Below are 21,843 nucleotides of genomic sequence, written 5' to 3'. Positions count from 1 at the left end.
TTTAAGTACTGGAAGGCCACTATAAAGTCTCCCTGGAGCCTTCTCTTCTCCAGGCTGAACACCCCCAACTCTCTCAGCCTGTCCTCACAGGGGGCAGCTCCAGCCCCCTGAGCATCTTTCTGGCCTCCTCTGGACCTGCTTGAGCAGGTCTGTGTCCTTCTGATGTTGGTGCCCCCAGAGCTGGACACAGCACTGGGGGGGGGTCTCACAAGGGTGGAGTAGAGAGGGAGAATCCCCTCCCTCACCTGCTGGCCACACTGCTCTGGATGCAGCCCAGGACACGGTTGGCTTTCTGGGCTGTGAGCACACATTGCTGGCTCAGGGTCAGTTTTCCATCCACCAGTAGCCCCAAGTCCCCCTCCTCAGGGCTGCTCTCCATCCACTCCTCGCCCAGCCTGGATTTGTGCTTGGGATTGTCCTGACCCATGTGCAGGACCTTGCACTTGGCCTTGTTGAACTCCATGAGGTCCACATGGTCCCACCTCTCCAGCCTGTCCAGGTGCCTCTGGATGGCACATCCCTGCCCTCCAGCGTGTTGCCCACACCACACAGCTTGGTGTCATTGGCTCACTCCCACTGGCCATGTCACCACCAAAGGTGTTAAACAGCGCCGGTCCCAACCCTGACCCCTGAGGAGCGGCGCTCGTCACTGCTCTCCACTTGGGCATGGAGCCATTGACCACAACTCTCAGTGTGACCATTGAGCCAATTCCTTATCCACCCAGTGGTCCAGCCATCAAACCCTTGTCTCTCCAATTCAGAGACACAAGAGTGTCGTGTGGGACGGTGTCAGATACTTTGCACAAGTCCAGGTAGATGAAATGATGACACCAAATTCTGACACTTCACACTGAAAGCATCAGAGATTGCCAATCTTTGAGTCTTGCAGCACGTTCCAAAAGGTTGCAAAAGGTCAGTGCACCCTTCCCTCACACACTTTGATCTCCACCCTGTCCAAGGGGCCTAGAAAAACATACGTGCACTTCACCTCTGTATAGGGACCCCAGAGCACCGTGCAAGAGTTGGCAGAAATCAAGCACAGCCCCATATCACAGAGATGCTCATTAAACTTTAAGGCAGCAGAGGCTGCAACGCTGCCACCCCTCGCAATGAGTCATGCCCGGCTATCAGGAAAGCGATATGACAAGCTGGACCATGAAGTGGCACACTGCTCCGGTGCTGACTTGTAAGATGTGAGAGGCTTAGCCCCAAATGATTCACTAACACTGAAAACAAGAGAATTTAGTGTGGAGTTTTTGAAACTATCTTCCTTCCAAAGCTCTGCTGCACAGGCCAGGAAAAGAAACTGATGGAACTGAAACAATTACTTCAGGACACATCTTCCACCTCCTCACTGACCCTTGTACAGGACTTCACAGAAAGGTGAAAGCTTATTCAAGAATTAACACACACAGGCCTACAGGGGATCCCTTTCCTCGATCTGATGAAACTAATATCGGATGCAACTTTCAATTCTAGAACACACCCATTTTTTCAAAACAAATTTTCAACTCGTCACTGTCTGAATATTAAAAAGTTTCCTCGTTTTCTGAGGTATGATGCTTTTTCACTTTATAATAAAGCAAAATGCTCTACAGCTTGAGGAAGGCCCCCCCTTTTAATGCTATCCCTGGCACTTACCTGGCCTCTCTGGCTGAATTTTTAAACAGAGCTGTCTTACAAAGTCTAAAGGCAGTTGAATGATTTCCTAATAAAAAGAAAAAGAAAACATATTTTGACACAAAAATTAATATCCAGTTTGGGGATGTTAAAACAAAATACCAAAGTTCAGTAGATGTTAACAGCAGCATACTAAACTGCACAGTCAGCAGATTCTTCCACTGATTAATTAATATTAATGATTCATTAACAGGAAGACCTGTACCTGCAATCATGCACAATACTTACTCTGCTATGAAAACCAAGAACTAATTTAAATAAAAGAACAAGAAAGAGCATTTTCAGTGGAAGTTTAATGTGCATGAAGAAACCTGCATCATTTTGTCCTTTTCACAAATGAAAAAGTCCCATTTCATCTTGTCCCATGTCTCACATCCCACCCTTCCAAGGCAGAACTGTGTCACTCAAGTTCCAAGAGAAGCTGGAACTTTTCCACTCTGGTATGTGAGGTTCAGTTAACCAGATCTGGCTGCCCTGAAGAACAGAGTGAGCCACAAGGAAAAATGGTACCTCTGACTGCGCAGAAACCTACACAATTCACATGAACCAGATCTCTCCCCTTATTTTGCAGTTAGTCTAAAAATCTCTCTCACACCTCTCGCCTTATGCAGAGCAAAGACGTGGCCACTCTTATTATTTCCTTGAAACAGTGCAAACCACAGAGTACAATCTAATCACCTCATCAGCACAGAGCAGGATCTCCTTGTGTATGTGTGTGTGTGTGTGCCTATCTTGCTCAGAAATATCTGCAAACCCTATTAATTCCTTTAGTGTCATTCAGTGGTCCCCAGAACACTTCTGTGTTTACAGTGCATAAGCCATTTATTTTAAGAATAAAACATTTACCCCGTGGTGAACATAGTTCTCCCCAAAGAACTGCTTCATGACATGTTTTCCGAAGTCTACGATGTTTTGCAGATGGTGTAGTATTTCCTCTGAAGTCTGGAAGACAGGAATATGGTAATTTAACTATGAAATAATGATAAACAACACTCAAGAATACATACACATACTAGTGAATGACTTAGCAAAGTAGCTTAATTACTCTACTGAGTTTGGTAGGTCAGTGCACATTGAAATTAAACAGACACATGAAACGTGTGCTACCTTTGTTTCCCTACTGCTGCCTAAGAGGTTGGGATAACCAGGAAAATGGTCAGAAGAGATGATTATTCTTCTTAAGTTTCAGGGGAAAAAGAACAGAGAAAATTAAAAAGGTGGAAGAGGGGAAGATGACTCAAGATCTACTCTGTCTTTGACTGTCACTCATAACAGCTCAAAGAACTCGAATAGTCAGAAGAGATGCACAGCATGGCTTCTTACCAACAGCAGAAGTGCAGGAGAGGCTCTGCGTGTTATAAAATACATCACCTGCAGATGTGGAAGAGAATGGCTGCAAAGACTGAGCCACATCACAAACCTCTGAAGGAACCGGTACAGATTTTGCCATCTGTCCTAAATCCTGCCCCAGACAATGGGAAGTCTTACTATAATGTCATCTTCCATTAATTCTATGTTATGTGCCTGTAAGGAAACACCAAAGTTCTACAGGACAAAAATGCCAAGCTAGATAGAAAGGAAGCTAAATGAGTACTGGAAGCAGGACAGCACCATGATTACAGTCTGACTGTGACAGACTTCTCATTAAAGAGGCAGCAGAGCAGCTTTACAATACCATTATCCCATTCCCAGCACTCTAGCACACTCTGGTTCTCTGCACAGTATTTTATTGTTACAATAAGACAATCTCCAAGCTGCTGTGTCCTTTTGTAACACAAAGCTTTTCTGGAAAAACACTACTTTGCCAACTACTGTACACTATAAAGCACTGAACCACATATATTTACTCTTGGGATGAAGTAACAGTGGAGAAAGAGAAAAGGGCAACACTCATGTCCAAGTTAGAAAATCAAAGAGGAAAAAGAACATGAGCAGGATGATTAAAAAAAAAAAAAAAAAGCAGAGTAAGAGAAAATAAAATGCTAAAGGACAACATTCAGATAATGACAAAGTCTAGAAAAAGGAGGAAAGACCACATCTAACCCAAATTAAAAATGTTTATAGGTAAAAGGAAAATGTCACTAACCAGGCAATCTTACTAACTTTGTCTTACAATACCATCACGATAGGCAGATTTTTTTTTTCCCCACCCAGAAGGGTTTGTTACCTAATGAACTTACACAAGTTGTGTGGGACTAAGGAAGATTAGTTTGTGACACAGGTCTGCTAAGATTACCTTAGCGCATTTAATATTCTTCCTCTAGTAGGATTCATTTTCCAGACTGAAGCCGCAATACACACTACTGCAACATGCAATAATGCTTTACAGAAAGGTTACTACAGTACTACATGTCACTACACACTTCCTTCAGTAACATCCTGTACTACACAGTTACTTCAATATGCAAAGCACTAACCAAAAAACCCAGTCCTTTGCAGCAAGTAGGAAAAAACACAATATTTCCAAAGCACTTACACAGCATTTCCATATTTCTATAAAGGTCAGCACAGCACTTATCCTTTAAAATGCTTGGCATATTGTATGTGGAGCTGTTTCTCAGAATTACTCTCCCTGAATCCTTTTAAAAGAGCCAAAATAAGCTTGGAGTCTCTTCACAACAGGCAGTCTTCCACTGCTTGAGTCTTAGAACAAAACACACACTATGATGCCCAAATAACTTACTCAATTGCAGTCATCTGGTCTGAAGAAGTGTATTTAAGAAAAAATTATTAATCGGCAACAAGATGTGTGAGCAGGCCACCCACATGGGTATGCAAAAGGATATTTTACAGCAGCGTTGCTCAATCTGCACTCCCCAGGAAGGCCAGTGCCCCCATCACTAGTGCTGAACTCCAAGATCCATCAGAGGACTGCCTGAGCTCCCTCCCTTTGCCCTCAGAGGGCAGAGGCCACCACCCCTGGGAAAGACCTGCTCCCCGCCCCTCTGCTCTGCCCCAGCAGCCTGCAAACACCCTGTACCAGCCTCCCTTCCATTTCGTTTGTTCCAGGCTGGGGAAGAAGTAGTTGCTTTGCAGAGGGGAAACCACCCAGCAATTTAAATCATCGATAGGTACAGCATGGTCCTCTCCTGATGAAATGGGAAACCTCAATTCTGAGCACATACTATATAGCAAAAACTTCAGTTTATATACAAATTTCTGACTTTTTAATGACAACATAACCTTTTCCTTAACTTACTCAAATTCTAAACAGTGAGAAGGAATGTACAGTAACAGAAATCTCAGCTAGTTTCCACTTACAGATTATTTTGACCAAGTTTGCTGATGTACACAATACCCACAGGCTTTTTTTTTAAAAAAAAAAACCACACATATAAATGTATGTATAGGTATACACACATACATATTGGGAAATAAGCATTTCAGAAAATTTGAACATTCACAAGGAAAGACTCATCAGTTAAAAAGATCAATGCAACTTTAAAATTATATATCGTTTGACACCTGCTGACCTCCTTTTAAGAGCAAGTGTATTTGATATACTCCAAACAAAAAACAACTAACAGGCTGCTGGAGGGTAACTCTGAACATAAAAAAACCACTACAATGAAAGCTTTCGAAGGGCCCATCCTTACTGCCAGCTCAGTTAGCAAAACCCTAAAACTCATCAAATAGGGTCTATACAATAAAAAGGTAAAAAATTAATTCATGCACAAGCTTCAGATACTAAAATTATTTATATTCACTTAAAAATCTTTCCAGAAGTCCTGACATTTGACTTTCTACTCAAGAAATGCAAGCCCTAGTTACATTATTCATTCTGAGTATTCTTCATTGGAACACTAAATTGTAACAGTAACTCCACCTTGTTTAACTACTAGATTATCTAGTCCCAAATCCATAACCTAACAGTAGAAATACAAAGTAGCATCCAGACTCCTTGACCTTTCCCAAAGGAGTTAAGCAGAAGAGACCGAGATGCATTTGTCCACATCCCAATTTCAGTATGCATCTTCTTTTGCTCTAACTGCCACTTTCAGAGTTGTTTATATTAGATGAGCTACAATGTCATGCACATATATCCTATTTCATCTTGTACTGGTCAGGAATACAGATTACACCTAAAAACGTTTTCTCCTCTACAGCTGTCATGTTGCTATGTCCAGATTTGTCCCCAAACTGGTTCTCCAGGACTTGTTTATAGATCTGAAAACAAAATATTTAGTCTTTTATTCTGCTCCAAGAAAAAGTGATCCTTTAAAGAATTCAATCACCAGAATAATTAAATGTATTCAAATTACATAATCTTCTATTTAGACAGCAAAGCCAAAAGGAATTGCATACCACAAACTCCACACAATCACAATACAAGGCAAATGCAGAACACTGGACCTGGCCACATGCCAGCTCTCCTCAAAATGTAACAGGGGAGTTTGCTCTGGTAGTGTGCACTTACCAATCCTGAGCGTGAACTCAGAGAGACACTGTTAAAAACGCTTTCAGAGGAACGCTCCGCCACTGCCTGCAGCCACAAACAGCCTTTTTGGTGTTTCAATAGTAAGAAGAGAAGCATGTCTGTCTGGGGCAACTCAGACTGAAGTTTTGCTCACAGTTTCTAAAAAGCAAACTCTTGGTGCTTCATCAGCTACAGCCCACAGGAATACCTACTGCAATCTCTGTGCTTGGTAAGACTGAGCAATTTTACTAGTCTGATTACACAGCGAACAAAACATTCAAGATCCTGACCAGTGTTCAACTATTAAAAGAACATCATGCCCAGGAGATTTTTCTTCTTGTGTTTTGCTATCCCAATCCAAAGAACTGTATGCATGCCAAAGCAGTCCACAGAAGTATTATCAGCTTTAACGCTGCGGTGGGTAACTGAAAAGTCACTTCCTGGCTTCCTTTGCGACTTCATCGTACTTTGTCAAATTTTTAAAAACAACTACTATGTAACAATGTCTTCGGACTTTAAAAAAAAAAAAAAAGGAAAAAAGCTGGCATTCAGTGGTTTTTATTCTTAAATAAATGGCAATAGACTGGCTTTTTACTTTTAACTTGTGGTCTAACTCCCCTGCTGTATTAAAAGTTGAGATAGGCACTGTCTTCCTTTCTTCCAGTCCACTGGGTTCTTCCTTGTTCTCCTAAAACCTCTAAACATTATTATCTTGGACTACTAGAGAAGCACAGGGTACATTTTTGAAATCCTGCCACTATAAGATTAAAAACTTACTTGAATCACACCAGTTTTACCAGGCTTTTTTTTCCAAGTAAAACAGTAGCAGAAAGGCCATCAAATAACTCATGCATACACTGTGTTCATGGGTTTTACCTTCCTCTGCTTTCCTCTGATCTACTTTAGAAACTTCTCCTCTTTTGTCCTTTGTTAAACTGAATGCACTTCACATTCATCTTCCTGATTTAAAGGAAAACGCCCTTCCTTTACTTTACATTCATCCTTGCTTCTTTTTTCCAAAATTAAGCATTTCCCCCACCAACTCTCTGTATAGCCATAATGCTTTTTATGTTTCTTTCTCATCAGACCAGTCTGTCACTGAACCTTACAAAGCTGTGGCTCAGGAACTGTTCCCTGTACCTCCCAGGTAACACACCCTAAAGACTACTCAAGAGGTTGAGGAAATGGCAGAATTTGAGCTCCTGCCTCTTGGGCGTTTTCCCCCCCTTCTGCCTCTTGGGCGCTTCCCCCCCCCCTCCTTCAAGCACTATGTTGACACTTCATTATTGCCCTCCACCTTTGGTTCCTAATGATTTTTCTATCTCTGTTAAAGCAATCTAAATTAAATCAGTCCAGTTCCTTCTCAAGCAGAAAAACCTTCTGCCAGAGTCCAAAAATCCATCAGACTCTGTGCTGCCATGTTCTTCTTGCAACAGAAAGCACACTAAAATCACTCACTGACATTTTGTGAATGTTTCATACTTTTTCCCCAATCCCATGGCTTTTTAGCTACTGAATAAGTAGTCAACAGCAGACCTTTATCATGACACCACTCCTGTGCTGCTCCTCTTCTGTCCCACCCAGCAACAGTCAGTCAAACTGTCACTTCTTCCTCAACATCCCCGATCTCTCCTCCGTTGATAGGCAACAAGAACACATTCTCAGTTGCCAGCTATCCTTACACAAAGCCATACCTTCTACACATTGCAGTCTTACAATCTCCCGCACAAAGGTCTTGGTATCAGCAGTCACGTAATCTTAGTAACGCAAGAGGACCTCAAATTTCCTCCTGTTGCCAGAGCTCCTGAAACACAGGCACATTTCAAAACACCCCCTTATTCTTACTCCTATCAGTCACAGTTCTGCCATGGGTTTCCTGTTTCTCCTCAGACCAGTTATTAGCTTACCTGGGGGCTTTTATCAACAGTACATGTGGAATCTTACCTTATTCTGGTTTGGAGGGGACTTCAAAAACCGCAGCACCACACAGCGCTAAAGAAAGACAGGAAAGAATATGGTTTCATTAGCATTTAAGTACATCATAGTTTCTGAACAGCTCAATTGTCTGATTCCCCAATCTACCTCATCTGAGAAATTAAGTAGAAACAAACAAACAAAAAAGCAAACTAGGCATTTTACGTGGTTATTTCACTTAACTTGAAATCAAACACATCACTGTCTGTTCCCAGATTTGCTATCACTTTAAGCAGCAGCCACTCTGCACTTCAGTCACCAAGTGTAACGGGAAAAAACACTCCCTCAGCACTGCTCTGAAGATCTAGTAACACACAGTATCAAACAAACAAATCAAAAAACACCCTACGATTTTTGCACCAAAGGCCTCTGAGAAAAAAATAAATGGAAGACCCACTTGGATACCATCTGCTTACAATACCAGCACAGTATTACAAAACATCAAGGAGACACTTATCAGTTACCAGCAGTAGCTACAGAAATCTACTTATAAACACCAAAACCTGTTATTTCTGAACTTCCAAAAAGTAAACATATAACACAGGGACAAATGCAGCAGGTTTAATAAATATTTTACCTTTAAAAAAAATTTACTCATCTTTGTAATTTTTACAGTTTCTATCAAATTTTGTAACAATTCAAAAACCTTCATATTTTCAAAGTACACAAATTCTAAAAACATCCTCAGCCTTTATTTTTGAGCTCAGATAAAAATATTTTGTAACTTACTTAACTAAATTAGGCCTTTCTTCCTAGGCCTATTAAGGCAGTTGTCCTCATTCACACTTCACCTGAAGTATCTTTCAGTAAAACCTTGCTGAAATTAACCCTGACACTTGGCAAATAGACTTTATATATTAAAATCAAATTTTGTCATAGTATTAATGAACCTGCAAGGTAACACATAGCCCTGCCTCAGATTGTAAGTCTAAATATCTCATCCTCAAGATATTTACTCCCATTGAGACACTTCAGCCTATTCAGGTAAGATATGGATAAAACCCGGGCACCAGAACGGGAGAGACAAATGGCTGTTTTCTGGAGTTACCTCTCAGTCACTCAGTGTCTTCACTTAGACCTCTTCTAGACACACTGAAAAGGATTACATTCTATTTAAAGCAGTACTAAAAAAAGTACTAACACTCAGATTCCCTGACAAAAATAATGCAGGCAAAATGTCATAGTTACACTTCATGTTTACAGAATTTAAGCTTTTTCCCTACCAAATGACTTGCCATTAAAAGATCTCCCATAACACGACAGCACATTCCATATTTCATACATTCCATATTTCGGGGCTGAAAGCTGTCTCTGGACAGTGCTGAGTGGGAGAGAACTGCAGTTATCTTTGATTACTAACATGTAGAAAAAGCAGGAGGAGAAAAGCAAAACAGACAACAATGTGTAATCCAAAATACTAACAAATTAAGATCCGGATTCAGACATTGCTATTGAAACCCAGAAACAGCCCTTTCAATATTTAAAAAGTCTCAAGCCAGCATCTCATAGTTCACCAACATCTGAAAACACTCTCAGGTAAAAAGATACTTTGGTGAATTTTGATTTAACTTGTCCTGCAAGACAGCATGAGTGTCACAACAACTAGATAAACTGAACACTCATTATAATCACCTGGATTTGACAAGATTGTTGGGTGGCACTTACTCTTTTTCTCCCACTATGATAACAGAGCTCAGGTCTGATGAGCCTGTACGCTCCATGTACACAATATGCTACTTTTACAGTGTTTCAGCTGTTTGGATCCCCCACTTCAAATATTCCTAAGCAAGTGGATCAGCAAGAGTGTGATCTGACTGTCACTTCTAATCAATTCAGAAACTTGATTCGGTAGTATTTCAAGGGTGTTGTAGATAGATATCTATTAATCAGTTCCCAGCCAACAAGCTTCCAACCAACTGCTCTGGAAAATCCAGTTGCTCTCACAGGACTCAGAGTATTCATTTATTACCAAATCATTTCTGAAGAGGCATGCTAGGATAAAATGACCAAAACTATATATGGTAAAGAGGAACACACTGCTTGTCTAAAGATGTCAAAAGGAAACAGAGCAAAGTTCAAACAAAACTTTTCAGAGGCACTTCAACCAGTCAGCCCCACTGTGCCTTATAAGGCTATTATTAGATGACCAGAGTAAAAAAAAAAAAAAAAAAATTAAAATTAAAAAAAAGAACACTTTTTTCTTTTTTGGAGGGAAGTTTTCAGAAAGCTACATCCCTTTGTGCAATTCAGTACACAGTTACACAAAGCCACTGCCACAGCACAAAGGTTAACCCATCACATGTCAAAGATGCAAACTGCTTCAAAATTATTACGACTTAAAATATTGGCCCACATTTTTCATGCTGTTGCATTACTGATTAGCTTAACTGATTCTTTACTTGGAAATATTGTAGGCGGTTGTTGCCATGAGGTTTTTTGTCACTTATCTTAAATGCCTTAGATTTTTTTTTATTTACAGGTTGAACATCAAAGATGTAACGTGCTTATCTGCCTGCAAAAGAATGGCCCAAATCCAGAAGAGAACAGATTTCTTAAGAGGTTGTCACTACTCCTTTAGCACTTGAAGAATCAGATCAACTATGTCGTAATGCTCCCTAAATTTCATTGTCTATACACCTCTGTAAGCCCTTCCACTTCCATCAATGCACTAGTACCACCAAAGCGCTAACTGGATAATAGTCCCACACAGACAAAAAGATTAAAAAACAAACAAACGAACAAACCAACCCTAAAACAAACAAACAAACAAACAAAAAACCACACTGCAAAATCAAGCAGAGGAAAAAAAAGAAACAATGCATGGGGGTACTCAAAGGTAACACATGAAACATTAAGAGCTTCACATCTTCTGAAGCAGGACAAGTTAGAAAAATAGTGAATTCAAAGGAAGAGTTCTATCTACAATCTTTTTAAAATCCTGCAGCCCCTTCTCTGCAAGTATGTTCACTATCCAGTTAGTGACAAAAGACTATTGAAAAACCCCAAACTATCAGAATATCCAACATGACTGCTCCTATTCTCCAAGTAAAGAATTTAAGTGCGACTCTCAGCAGAGAGCACAGCAGTTTGGTAACAGGTAACAAACAACTTCCTTACTGGCATCCAGGACCATACAAAGTGCTACAACAAAACCATTTCCAATTGTTATGGACAACTCAAAACAAACAAGAGCAACAGTGATACTGGAACTTGTGTGCCTCCCAAAATACATTCACAGTCACTCTGCTGCAGAGATGATGTAATCAGGAGCCTATGTTCTGGAGCAGCACTACCTCAAGCCACAGCATTTTAAGACTGCAGCCTCAAGCTTACGGTCCCACCAAGAAAGGCAAACACTTCTTTAGCACCCCATTCATGGAACAGTTGTTTGGGTTAAATCATAGCTGAAAGTTAATGGTTGCCAATAAGGAGACAAGAAGCTGAGGGAGGGGCTGTGAAAATGTACACAAAGTAGTCACTGGCATCACAGAAACACGGATATGTACTCACACAACTCCTGCCCTAATCTATCCGGGGAAAAAACAGTTTGCTAGTCTTGGGCCCCAAGAGGTTATCTGCAAGAATTTTTCTTCTCCAAAGAAGTTACTACAGCTATTATTTTAATCTTAGTGAAATCCAAAACCAAAGTAATCCTTGCTAGTTAGGCCAAAATACAACTGGCATCAATCCGGTACTTTCGATTAGACAGCAGCATTATGAAACCAGGATAAAATCTTACATTTATTTCTTTACAGACTGATGTTTGATATTGGCTTTATATTTTAAAAAAATGTCTTCTAAACTTCACTGTCCTAAGATAAAGCTACCATGCAGGCCTCCTGAACTGGAGAGTTTTCACAAGTAAAACACCATTGGGGCAACTCTATAGTCTTGATAGTCTTCCCCTTCAGAGAAAAACCTCATTTGCACCACTGAGGTTTTTTCAAGTTTCCATTTCTTGCTAAATTAACTAAATCTGATGTCAGTAAAAGAAACAGGAAAATTTTTATTAAAAAAGCTAAAATGCTAGTTAAATTGTTAAATACAGAAAGATGTGCATTTTCCTTCTGCTGTTACCACCTCAACTCATATGGTTTTAAAATAAGTTTCTGTATGGAAATATGAAGAATTAGCCTGTCCAAACAAAGCCTGGGAAACATCACTTCAGCTTCTGCTTTCCCAAATAAGCAGGTTCACGTCATTTGTTATTACTCTATTATTATTCTGAACAGCATGCATTAACTGTTTTCATCTAGAGGCACAGCATTACTCTAACACCTACTTCTGCAACTGCCCAGCATAACTAGAAAAGATTCTTATCTAGTTGATTACCAACTTGTGTTCACATATGCAAGATCCACTGGTAGAAGCCAAGGCACTTTGGGAAGCAACTTTTTAAGTCCCAGAAAGAAATTCACCCCTCCTCCCACATCAGTCACCTCCCTCACTCCACAGTCTCATAAATTGTGGTATCTATTACCAGTATTTTTGTAAGCACTATACGCAATGTTACATCACAAAGTTACCTACCTGTCTACTATACTCTGTCATCCATACGTTTATTTTGAAAAGGTATGCGACGTACATGCAGTACAAGAAAACTCACATTTGTTTTAAAGTTGCCCATATAAAAGTCACAAGCTTCCAACTGTAAATGTTGGGGAGGGGGAACGCTCTCAAAGACTACTAACAAATCCTTCCCTACAACTATTACTATTTGTTGCAACCAATTACACACACCACCACCAACTACTACCTAAGGAGATGAAGATATGAAGTCAAGTACTTATAGAGAATGGTGCCTGTAAAGACTCCTGATTTTCTTTATACAGCAAAAACTGGTTAACTCATTGCCTTTTGCTGAATCTAAAGTGCTACCAAGAATGTGCCAGATGCGGCTCTAAGAGTGCCAAAACTTCTACCACCATTGTAGTTATTCAAGGCAACCTCATCATGGTGGATTTATGACAGCCCACAGCAATGACACCTACAAAAAGTACATTCTGTCTAAATTTCAAAGGGCAGGAGAGGGGTTAAATTACACTAAACTGCTCTTCAGGCCCTCTTGAAAGCAGTCATATGCAAATCCTAATTAATGACAGTTTCAATAGTACTAAATATGAACTACGGAACTATTTTGCTGATATTTAGCTCTTTCTGCAGTAGCACATTGGAGCTGCATGCAGTGTATGCCAACTAAAGAAATCATTCTGTCATTTTTATTCCAAATTTACATTCCACGACTCCTTCAATTTCTACTCTAGTTTGAGGGATTTAAACAGAAAGCAATGTTTTTCTATTCAGAAAATGCAATTTCTGGGAAGGAGGCAAATGGACAAAGAGGTGTCATATCTTCACATCTCATAAAAGACAGCTGCACAGAGGAGAATTCCTTCTTCTAAGAACTAATAAAACTCAGTAAAAAGATGCCCACCACGCTGCCCAGGCAATTCAATCAAAGCTCACCTTTACGATACTCAAGGCATTTTTAAAGGTCTCCTCATCCAGGGTATCTGCGTCCAGGGTGTCAGTGCAATGTGTAGGGATGTGAGAGAGGAAAACAAACTAAGCACTGGAAAATTTGCAGCTTTGAATGAAGTACACATAGTAACATGTATACAAAAGTGTTTTCCAGCTCAGTTTTGTTCTGCCTAAGGTGGATAAGATCAAACAAAACAAAGTGAGGAAAGCTACATTTCCTGACAGTATGGAGGAAGTTTAGCAATTGCTCACACAAAGTACAAGGAGGCATTCAAAAATCGGAACAATACGATTTTATTATGCGCAAGAGTCCCTTAAGAATAATCTATTTCTTTACATGACTAAAGCATTTCTGGCATAGCACCTGGCTTGACACCATTCAGTACGTTAAACAGTAATTTGGAAGCAAACACCACCACGATACTTGTTTTCTTCAGCACAGAGCTCATAGCTTGCATCAGCCTTCAGGTACTCATTCCACTTTTTTTCCTGTTTGGTTATGATCTAGGTTCCCACGATATTTAACCACTAACTTGGGTTTCACTTTACAGCTAAGCTTTGTATAACCTTGCAATATGCAGATGGTACCAATTCCAAGAGAATTTTATTATTGCACTAGCTGTTACTGAGAAGGAAATGTTTGCCCTTCAGCTAAGCCACCTAATCACAGTACCTGAAACGATATCAGGTAATACACCCACTGGTATTAAGTAGAAACACACACCAGAGAGAGAACAGAACGAATAAATCTAGTGATGACCGGCCTCAGCATACATTGCTACAGTCTGGGTAACATGGTAGATGGCCCTGACACCCTAGCTGTTAAAAACAAGCATGAAAAAACCCTGGTCCTTAACAGTTAACAGTATCAAAGCCCTCATCCATTTGTCAAACAGGGGAGTTACACCAACAAGAACATGAAAACATGTACTAAGCTTCCTTCCTTTAAACTGCTCTAAACCTCCACCTACCAGCACATATACTTTCCAGCATTAAGCTGCCTAGTCAGCTGTGATTATGTTGGGGAAACAAGGTGTTTCAGGAAAACATTAATAGGGAGGGGAGAAAATAAAAAGTCAAAACAATAAAAAGGATTAGAATAAAGTAATAAAATGCGGAGTTGGAACAAATTAATAATTCCAAGCATCCTGAATGCCTCAGCTGGAAGAAACCTAAGCAAATCTTGGGCAACTGTTCAATCGAGCAAAACCAGGAGGCCAGAACATGGTTATTGTGCATCTCAGAAATAACACACTGAGGCAAAAAAAACAGCCACTGAAAGGTTGGAAGAGAGGAAAGAACCAAAGGAGTGACTAAAATAGGCTATTAGACTGACCATTCCTTATGGGTCAGCTTATGGGTTGGCCAGGTTACTTTCACCAAAACAACCAACCCACCACTGCTGTTAACCAGGGGAAGATACATGTGCAGCACAGGAAAGGCAAAGCATAGTCTTATGAACTCCACGATCACTGCATTTCCCAAACACTTATAGCAGACAAAATAAATGATTTTTGGATAATGACTTGATCTCATCAACTGCAAAAAGAAACTCATTGAAGTCTGAGCTAGGACAGAACCCAAACAGAAAAAAACAAGATGTTTTTTAACCAAGGATAACTACCTCCTGAGCTTATCTGCAAAACCAGGACTCATTTTACATTTTCATTGCATATAGCCTTCCATATTCTGAGAAGTCACTCAAAAAAAGAAAAAAAACCCAAACAGGCATAAAGCAGATTTGAATTTCCAAAGAAAGTCACCAGAAGACAAGTCTGCTCCAGCACTAATATTACAAAAATAAGAAAATACCTCTGAAAAAAAGTATTCTGGGGGGATTAAGAGGAGAGTGGCATTGCTGCTGCTACGGTTGAAGTATCACTGTCATATCAGACCTAAGATTTGCAATGTTTCTGTCTCCCATCTCCTTCCACACACATGCTACATTTTCTCATCTGCATCTACAGAACCTAAGGCACTAATATGGTAAGAAAAGTTTAAATTGCTGCCTTACTGCTCTTTCTCCTCTCAACATTCCGCCCTGCTACCCAGTGCCACCTTCCCTTTCACTTTATGGAAGATATTACTAAACTGCTCTGCATTCAGAGCATCCTTTCAGTGCAGAAACCTGGTAAAGCCAAGGAAAAAGTAAATTTAACTGCATTAGTACAATATGGAATTGAAATCCCAACACGGAATTCAAATTCTGTATAGATGTTGACTTAAGTTGTTGACTTTTTTTCAGGTCAAATAAAGTTTTGCAGCTAATCCACAGAACTGGAAGTGCTTCCAACTGTTAATTCTTTGTTTACAGTAAAACCTTTGTAGATTGTACTCAAGTAGAATTAGTCCAATTACTTATGACACCTACAATTGCAGTTATACCAGTTTAGCCAAAGAACCAAATACACACAGATACAAAACTATCTTCCTTTTTTTTTTTCCAGTGACCACAGATGTGTATTTAAATGTCAGTGAATCAAGGTTAACACAAGGAAACACAGTTTCATACAGGTGCCACAAAGGGTCCTGAATTCTAACTCAAATGGGTGATTTGTCCCGTTCCTAAAAACTTAATTGTTGTTTACAGCAAGGCAGACATTTCTTCCTTTCTTTTACACTGATGACACACACCCTGATCACATACTTGCTTTTCAACTGTTTTTTATAGCTGCTTGCTTCAGTAAATTTGGTCAGGAGCTCATCTACCTGTTTACAATAAACAAATATTTTTTAAAAATAAAAAAGCAATTACAACTAGGAAGAAGGAACAAAGCAATATATTATGCTAAGCAATCAATCTGTTCTTCCTTCTACTAAGCAAGCAAAGGGTGTGCAGATGTGGGGTTTTTTGCTAGACAATGTTTAGATATGCATACCCCCAAAAGAACACAATGCTGGAGAAACCAGGTCAAAGAAATGCCCTAAAACCTAGCAAAATTCTGTGTGTGAAAAAAAAAAAAACAACAACAGAAGAGATTTCAATGGCCCTTAAACCCCATTAAAGTTCATGCTGAGAACCCAGTCTAGCTCACATAAAAATTTTGCTTCCTCCAGAAAATTTTATGGAACCAGAAACAAAACCTCTCTATATATTATATCACATACCCTTGGTAAACCTTTTGGATACATCCAGAGCATGAAATCCATCAAAATAAGAATTAGCACAGGTTTGAAATTTAAACAGAAAAATCTCCTCAATGATACAAAAACGTTTAAGTTCAAGTCTTACCAAAACTATGCCTTTCCAATTAGTCAAAAAAAATTCAATAAATACAAGTTGCATCTTACACCTTTTCTGCTAATGTCTTATTGTGAAAGAACCGAGACACCGTAACTTGGGCCATATTTTAAATCAAACAATATTCAATGAAGGCCACTGTTAATAAGCTTCTGTATTTATACCCACGAGGAACAGTGAATAGTTTTTCAGTATTTTTACCCTACCTGAAGACTCTTTAGTGCAGGTATCAGCAATATGTTCTCTATTTCCTTGAAATCAAGACACTCACAAATGTTAATTCACTATTCCAGAGACATTAAGGAAAAAAAAAAAAAAGCAGAACACAACTGAACAAAAACCAGAACACAACTGAACAAATTCACTTTGTTGTCAGGGATCTGGAATTTCTCAGGAAAGTCTTGGAAGTTTGGGGGCCAATGCTTTACTTACACTAATTTCAACAGGACAAAACAGATTCAGCCAACTCCACATAGAAAAACAATGGAGGAAGAAACAAGACACACAGGTTTTTGAACTCATACAAAATGACATCATCTGAAAAAGAGCCTTAAGGAGATTCTCTCAACAAGACAGCAATTAATGATCAGCATCACTCCCTTTCTGCCAAACAAGGCCAAACAGGAAAACTGCAGCTAGCTAGTAATTCTGATAATAAGGTTTTCACTCTTTCAGCAAAAACCCCCGTGTCTAAACATACTATCCTATTAATGGTCCTCTAAGCAAGTTTATTACAAAAAAAATTTCTCATTAAGAATAATTTGTCGTTATTCTTAAAAACAAACCAACCAACCAGAGGAAAACTATTTTATTTTGCAAAAGCAGTGTTAGGAACAATTATGTAGCCTGATTTGACACAAAGCACCCCCTCGTAAGTAGAATTACTTTATTTCAAAACCCAAAACCAAATCCATCTCCCCCATATGCAGAACGCATCTCTGTGCGCACACTTTGCAGCCATCATAATGCAGCTGCCAGCAGAAGCAGCTACAGGCATAATGAAATCAAAGACTGCTGTAAAAACACAAGATACCCCACTCTCCTAGCAACCTCTGCTCTCTACAGTCCCCTACAAAGTCAGAACAAGGATCAGGAAGGATGCCCGAGAAAGCAGCATTGATACCCTCCATCTTTACCCATGTGTCTTGAAGAACTAAAAACAAAAATCACAGAGAAGAGACAGATATTGTTCACTTGCTACAAGCACCAACTTTGGGAATCTTTTGCAAGTTTGATTATGTGACTCAATTCCATCACCCAGTCTCCTCAGCTCTGCTTCATTTACCTCCTCCATCTACTCTCCCTCCCCTTTTTCCATTTCGTAAGCTTACATATATGATCTAGAGATGGTTTATGCATTTACTAAATAAATCCCATACCAAAACCCAAGGATATCTGTTAAGAGTGGCAAGTGCTTCAAGACAAGAAGTAGATTATTGCTAACAGTCAAGGCATCTGAAGACAGAAACCGCAACCTTCTGCAAGCACACACCAAGGTTCCTCTAGACCATCTCATTGAATAAAAAACAAGCTAGGAAAAAACCCTCCTTTCCTGTACCACCTCCCAGTAGTCACCCTGAAACACAAGCTTAACATTCAAACATATTTTAAAATGATGCCTTTGGTTACCATAACATCCCAACATGCAAAAAATAAAAATGAGTAGAAATCAACTGCAGTGACACACAGAAGGAATGGAATGTACATACTTTTATCTCATAAAGCAAAAACAGGAGATGGCAAGCATATGTTTCAACAGTGAAAAGAAATACAATTCATTATTTCTAGAGTTCCTTACACTCTCTTCTACAAACATCTCCTGAAAACTTTTGAGATGAAATTATAAGTGTCTCTAAGAGCAAACAGCTGATTAAAATGCAGAACTACAAATTAGGATTTCCAGCTCACTTCTAAAAAACTAGGTATCTCCACCTTAGAAAGAGTCAGCAGCTTACAAGAAGATAATTGTTTTATAGCATATTGCTCAACAGCAGAGAGGAAGAGGGAAAGCATGGTTTAGCCTTCTTTTTAAATCAGAAGCCAAATTTGATGTGGAAGGAGTGACACTCCAGTAAAAATGCAGGGTATAAGAAGCACCCTTTCTAAACCACCTGGCTGTCTGTGATGGTGCTTGGTTGGGGTTTTGTAGACCTGTATCTGTACTGCAGCACTTCATGAACCTCTGAGTCGACAACTAGAACAAGTAACCAGATAATTCACTGTATGGTGTGAAGAGTGGCAAATACGTTATTTGAAGAGGATACTATGATCCAATCAAATATTCAAAATTTCAACCAACAGACAAGGCTCATACAGACACTGCCTGAATGAACTTGCAGGTTTTGTGTACTTCAGGGTGATCCTTCTAAATGTCTCAAGCGCTGACTTCAGGAACCAGAGTTGCCAGTTGTATCTCTCACTAAAATCATGAGGTAGGAAAGCTGTCTTTGTTCATTTTCTGCTAGAAGCATTTCAGCAGGCTGCAAGACTATACAAAGGCTTTTTGACCACCATTCAGTTTCTATTTGGATTAACTTAATCACATCTGCAATAAAAACCAACAGGAAAAACTTTATCAACGGAGAAATTGGTACCATAATACTGTACATCTAGAATTCATCAGAACTGAAACTTTAAAAATCCATGAAAGGAGAAGCCTATGCATCACGCAAGCAAGCTCACAGCTCCAGAGATAACAATGGTAACTGGAAATGCTCGTCTGGCATTCCATCTTTATTCATCAGATCACTTTCTAAATGCTGGAGAACTAATTAAAGTAACTTTGTAAAACTATCACTGTAAGAAGAGACATGTTGACTAGACCATGCCCTGCCTAAGTCCTCTCTTCTTAACTGCATGAATAAGGAACAGAGATGCACTTGCAGTGATTCAGGCGCTCGTTTCAGCGCGGTGTTCCACAGGCTGTGGGAGTGCAGGCACACAGGGAGACTCTCGTCACTGCTGGGTTCTGTGGGATTAATAACCAGTAAGAAGAAAGAGCACATCAAGCAGCGCTTCACAATACTTTCACCGAAACAACAGAGCACGTTTCACAGAATGCCAACGTTTGACTGTCAGACAAACCTTTGTCAATATGCCACCACTCAAAGGCACTGGAAAAAACAGCTGCGTGTTGCCTGAGTCTAGGGCTTATCAGCTCATCACCAGCAGAGCTATTTGCTGGGCACGTGACTTTTCTATGACCAAGTTTTTCAATTTGTTACTGTACTAGCTCTGGATTAACAATGTGTTACATTCATGTCTTAAAGAGAAAGATACATGGAATGGAGCAAACCAAAGAAATAAGTGTAGCCTTAAACACACGAGAGCACCATGACCTGACAATACATTCCTTGTTCGCCTTACTCTTCACCCCAATTCAGCCACACTCCACACAACCAGCAACAGCAAGAGTGTCCATCCAGGCTGCCTGTTCACTCCAGCCCAAACCTGCCTGCTCAGTGCACCACCTCACACAGTACCTGCTATCAGTGCCTCAAAGAGCAGTCCAGAGGGCAGGAGCTGAAACAAAACACCCTGGATCTTACTTCATGAAAGACAAAGAAGCTTGTCCCCTCTTCTCCAGAAGGACAGGGATTTTTTTTCTTGCTGCTTTGCTTTTTAAAACTTCCCAGATATTCTAGAAGAAGCAAGGAAGAGACGCTCAGACCTGCAGAGGTAGGGACTAGCTTCCTCCCTACACACCAAAACACCACTACACATCAAAAGGGAGCGCATGGAAACAACAAGCACGCACACAGTTCCACCCTGGCCCCTCACTCACAACCCCAGCACTTTTATCTGAGCACCTGTTTGTGTCTCCCTTGCCACAAACAAATCGCCATCCCTCCCACTAGCATTTATACACAAAAAACACGGACTGAAGAGGTACAGAATGAAGCAAGGATAGTTAAAATGAAATTCACTATCTTAATTACACTGCCCTTCTTTTCACACAAACCTGAGAATGACTTGACATCAGATGACAAGAACGATGATTAATCATGCAAGTACGTCTTGTTTGTAAGAGGCACAAAGTAACAATTAGCATCTGAACAGTATTTTATATGGTCCAATTTTACAAGACATAAGCTTTACTTGTTCAAAGCTGTCTATAAAGGAAAAATCGTATCTATTTCATTTTCACTCTACTTTAAAGTTTTAGCATCTTGATAAAAAGAGAACTCAGCAACTATTCTGAATCTCTGGCAAACTTCCTCACTTTCCATATCTTTAAAGATACCGCAATTGCATCACTATTAATCCATTACGTGTTCTGACCCCTATCATCCAGTGACTGAGTATTTTTTTTAAATGCCCTTTTTCAAAGCTAAAATTTGGACAGGAAACAAAATCATGCACATTCTTCTTGTAGCAAAGTATCTTTTAAAACATATTTTATATGAAGAAAGAGAAGGAAGAAACAAGAGCCACTGAAGTGCCCCTCCTAAAGTTTGGTGAGCACCAGAAGATTTCCAGCATTTTCTCAGACATGATATTTGTTAATATATTTTACACATAGTTTATGCTTATAATCCAGAAAACATACATGAAGAGAACCCAGTATTTTCAGTCATTCATTTAAACATAATAAAAAAAAAAACAGTTCTCAAGATTCAACTCTTACTGTAGCTTTTCTTCCACATAAAGCCTGTCTTTTATCATTTTGGCTTTAATGGTTTTAGATCTATGAATTATCAAGAACATTCTGTGTCAGAACCATACCAGAATTTAAACTGAAACACAAATAATTTTTTTAAGGCAAAAAATAGCCACAAGTACTTTTTAGAAAAATAATTATCTCCTTCAAGGGACAGGACTCCCAATATATTAGGCAAATAATATACATACGAGTGAGGCAAGAATACAGTGACAGCAGTCAAACGAACACATGCTTTTTAAACTGACACAGCATCTGCTTGATTGAATTTAGCTTCATTTAATCGTTACTGCTCATCAAAATGCTGAATCTATTTTACTGGGTTTTTTAAATTAACGCCTCCACCTCCCAAAAAAACACCCAAAACAAAACAAACACACCAACCCCCCC

General features: G+C 39.6%; 1 protein-coding gene across 2 annotated transcripts in view; it reads right to left on the bottom strand.

The window, feature by feature from the left end:
• Positions 1-21,843, bottom strand: part of IPPK (inositol-pentakisphosphate 2-kinase) — a 46,572-nt gene that overhangs the window by 10,706 nt on the left and 14,023 nt on the right. Inside the window, exons 1-4 of one of the 2 annotated variants that reach the window (XM_026857733.1) lie at positions 20,755-20,804; positions 8,042-8,089; positions 2,527-2,622; positions 1,642-1,708 (exon numbers count right to left, since the gene is read on the bottom strand). In XM_026857733.1, coding sequence (XP_026713534.1) covers positions 1,642-1,708; positions 2,527-2,622; positions 8,042-8,089; positions 20,755-20,799 — 256 coding nt within the window. In that variant the 5' untranslated portion in view covers positions 20,800-20,804. Of the gene's footprint in view, positions 1-1,641; positions 1,709-2,526; positions 2,623-8,041; positions 8,090-20,754; positions 20,805-21,843 lie in introns of those variants that run through there. The other variant, XM_026857734.1, reaches the window with a different exon arrangement.

Source organism: Athene cunicularia (assembly GCF_003259725.1).
Source record: "Athene cunicularia isolate RWA chromosome 12 unlocalized genomic scaffold, athCun1 chr12_part1, whole genome shotgun sequence".
NCBI classification, from domain to species: domain Eukaryota; kingdom Metazoa; phylum Chordata; class Aves; order Strigiformes; family Strigidae; genus Athene; species Athene cunicularia.
This window is presented reverse-complemented; position numbering and strand designations above follow the sequence as displayed.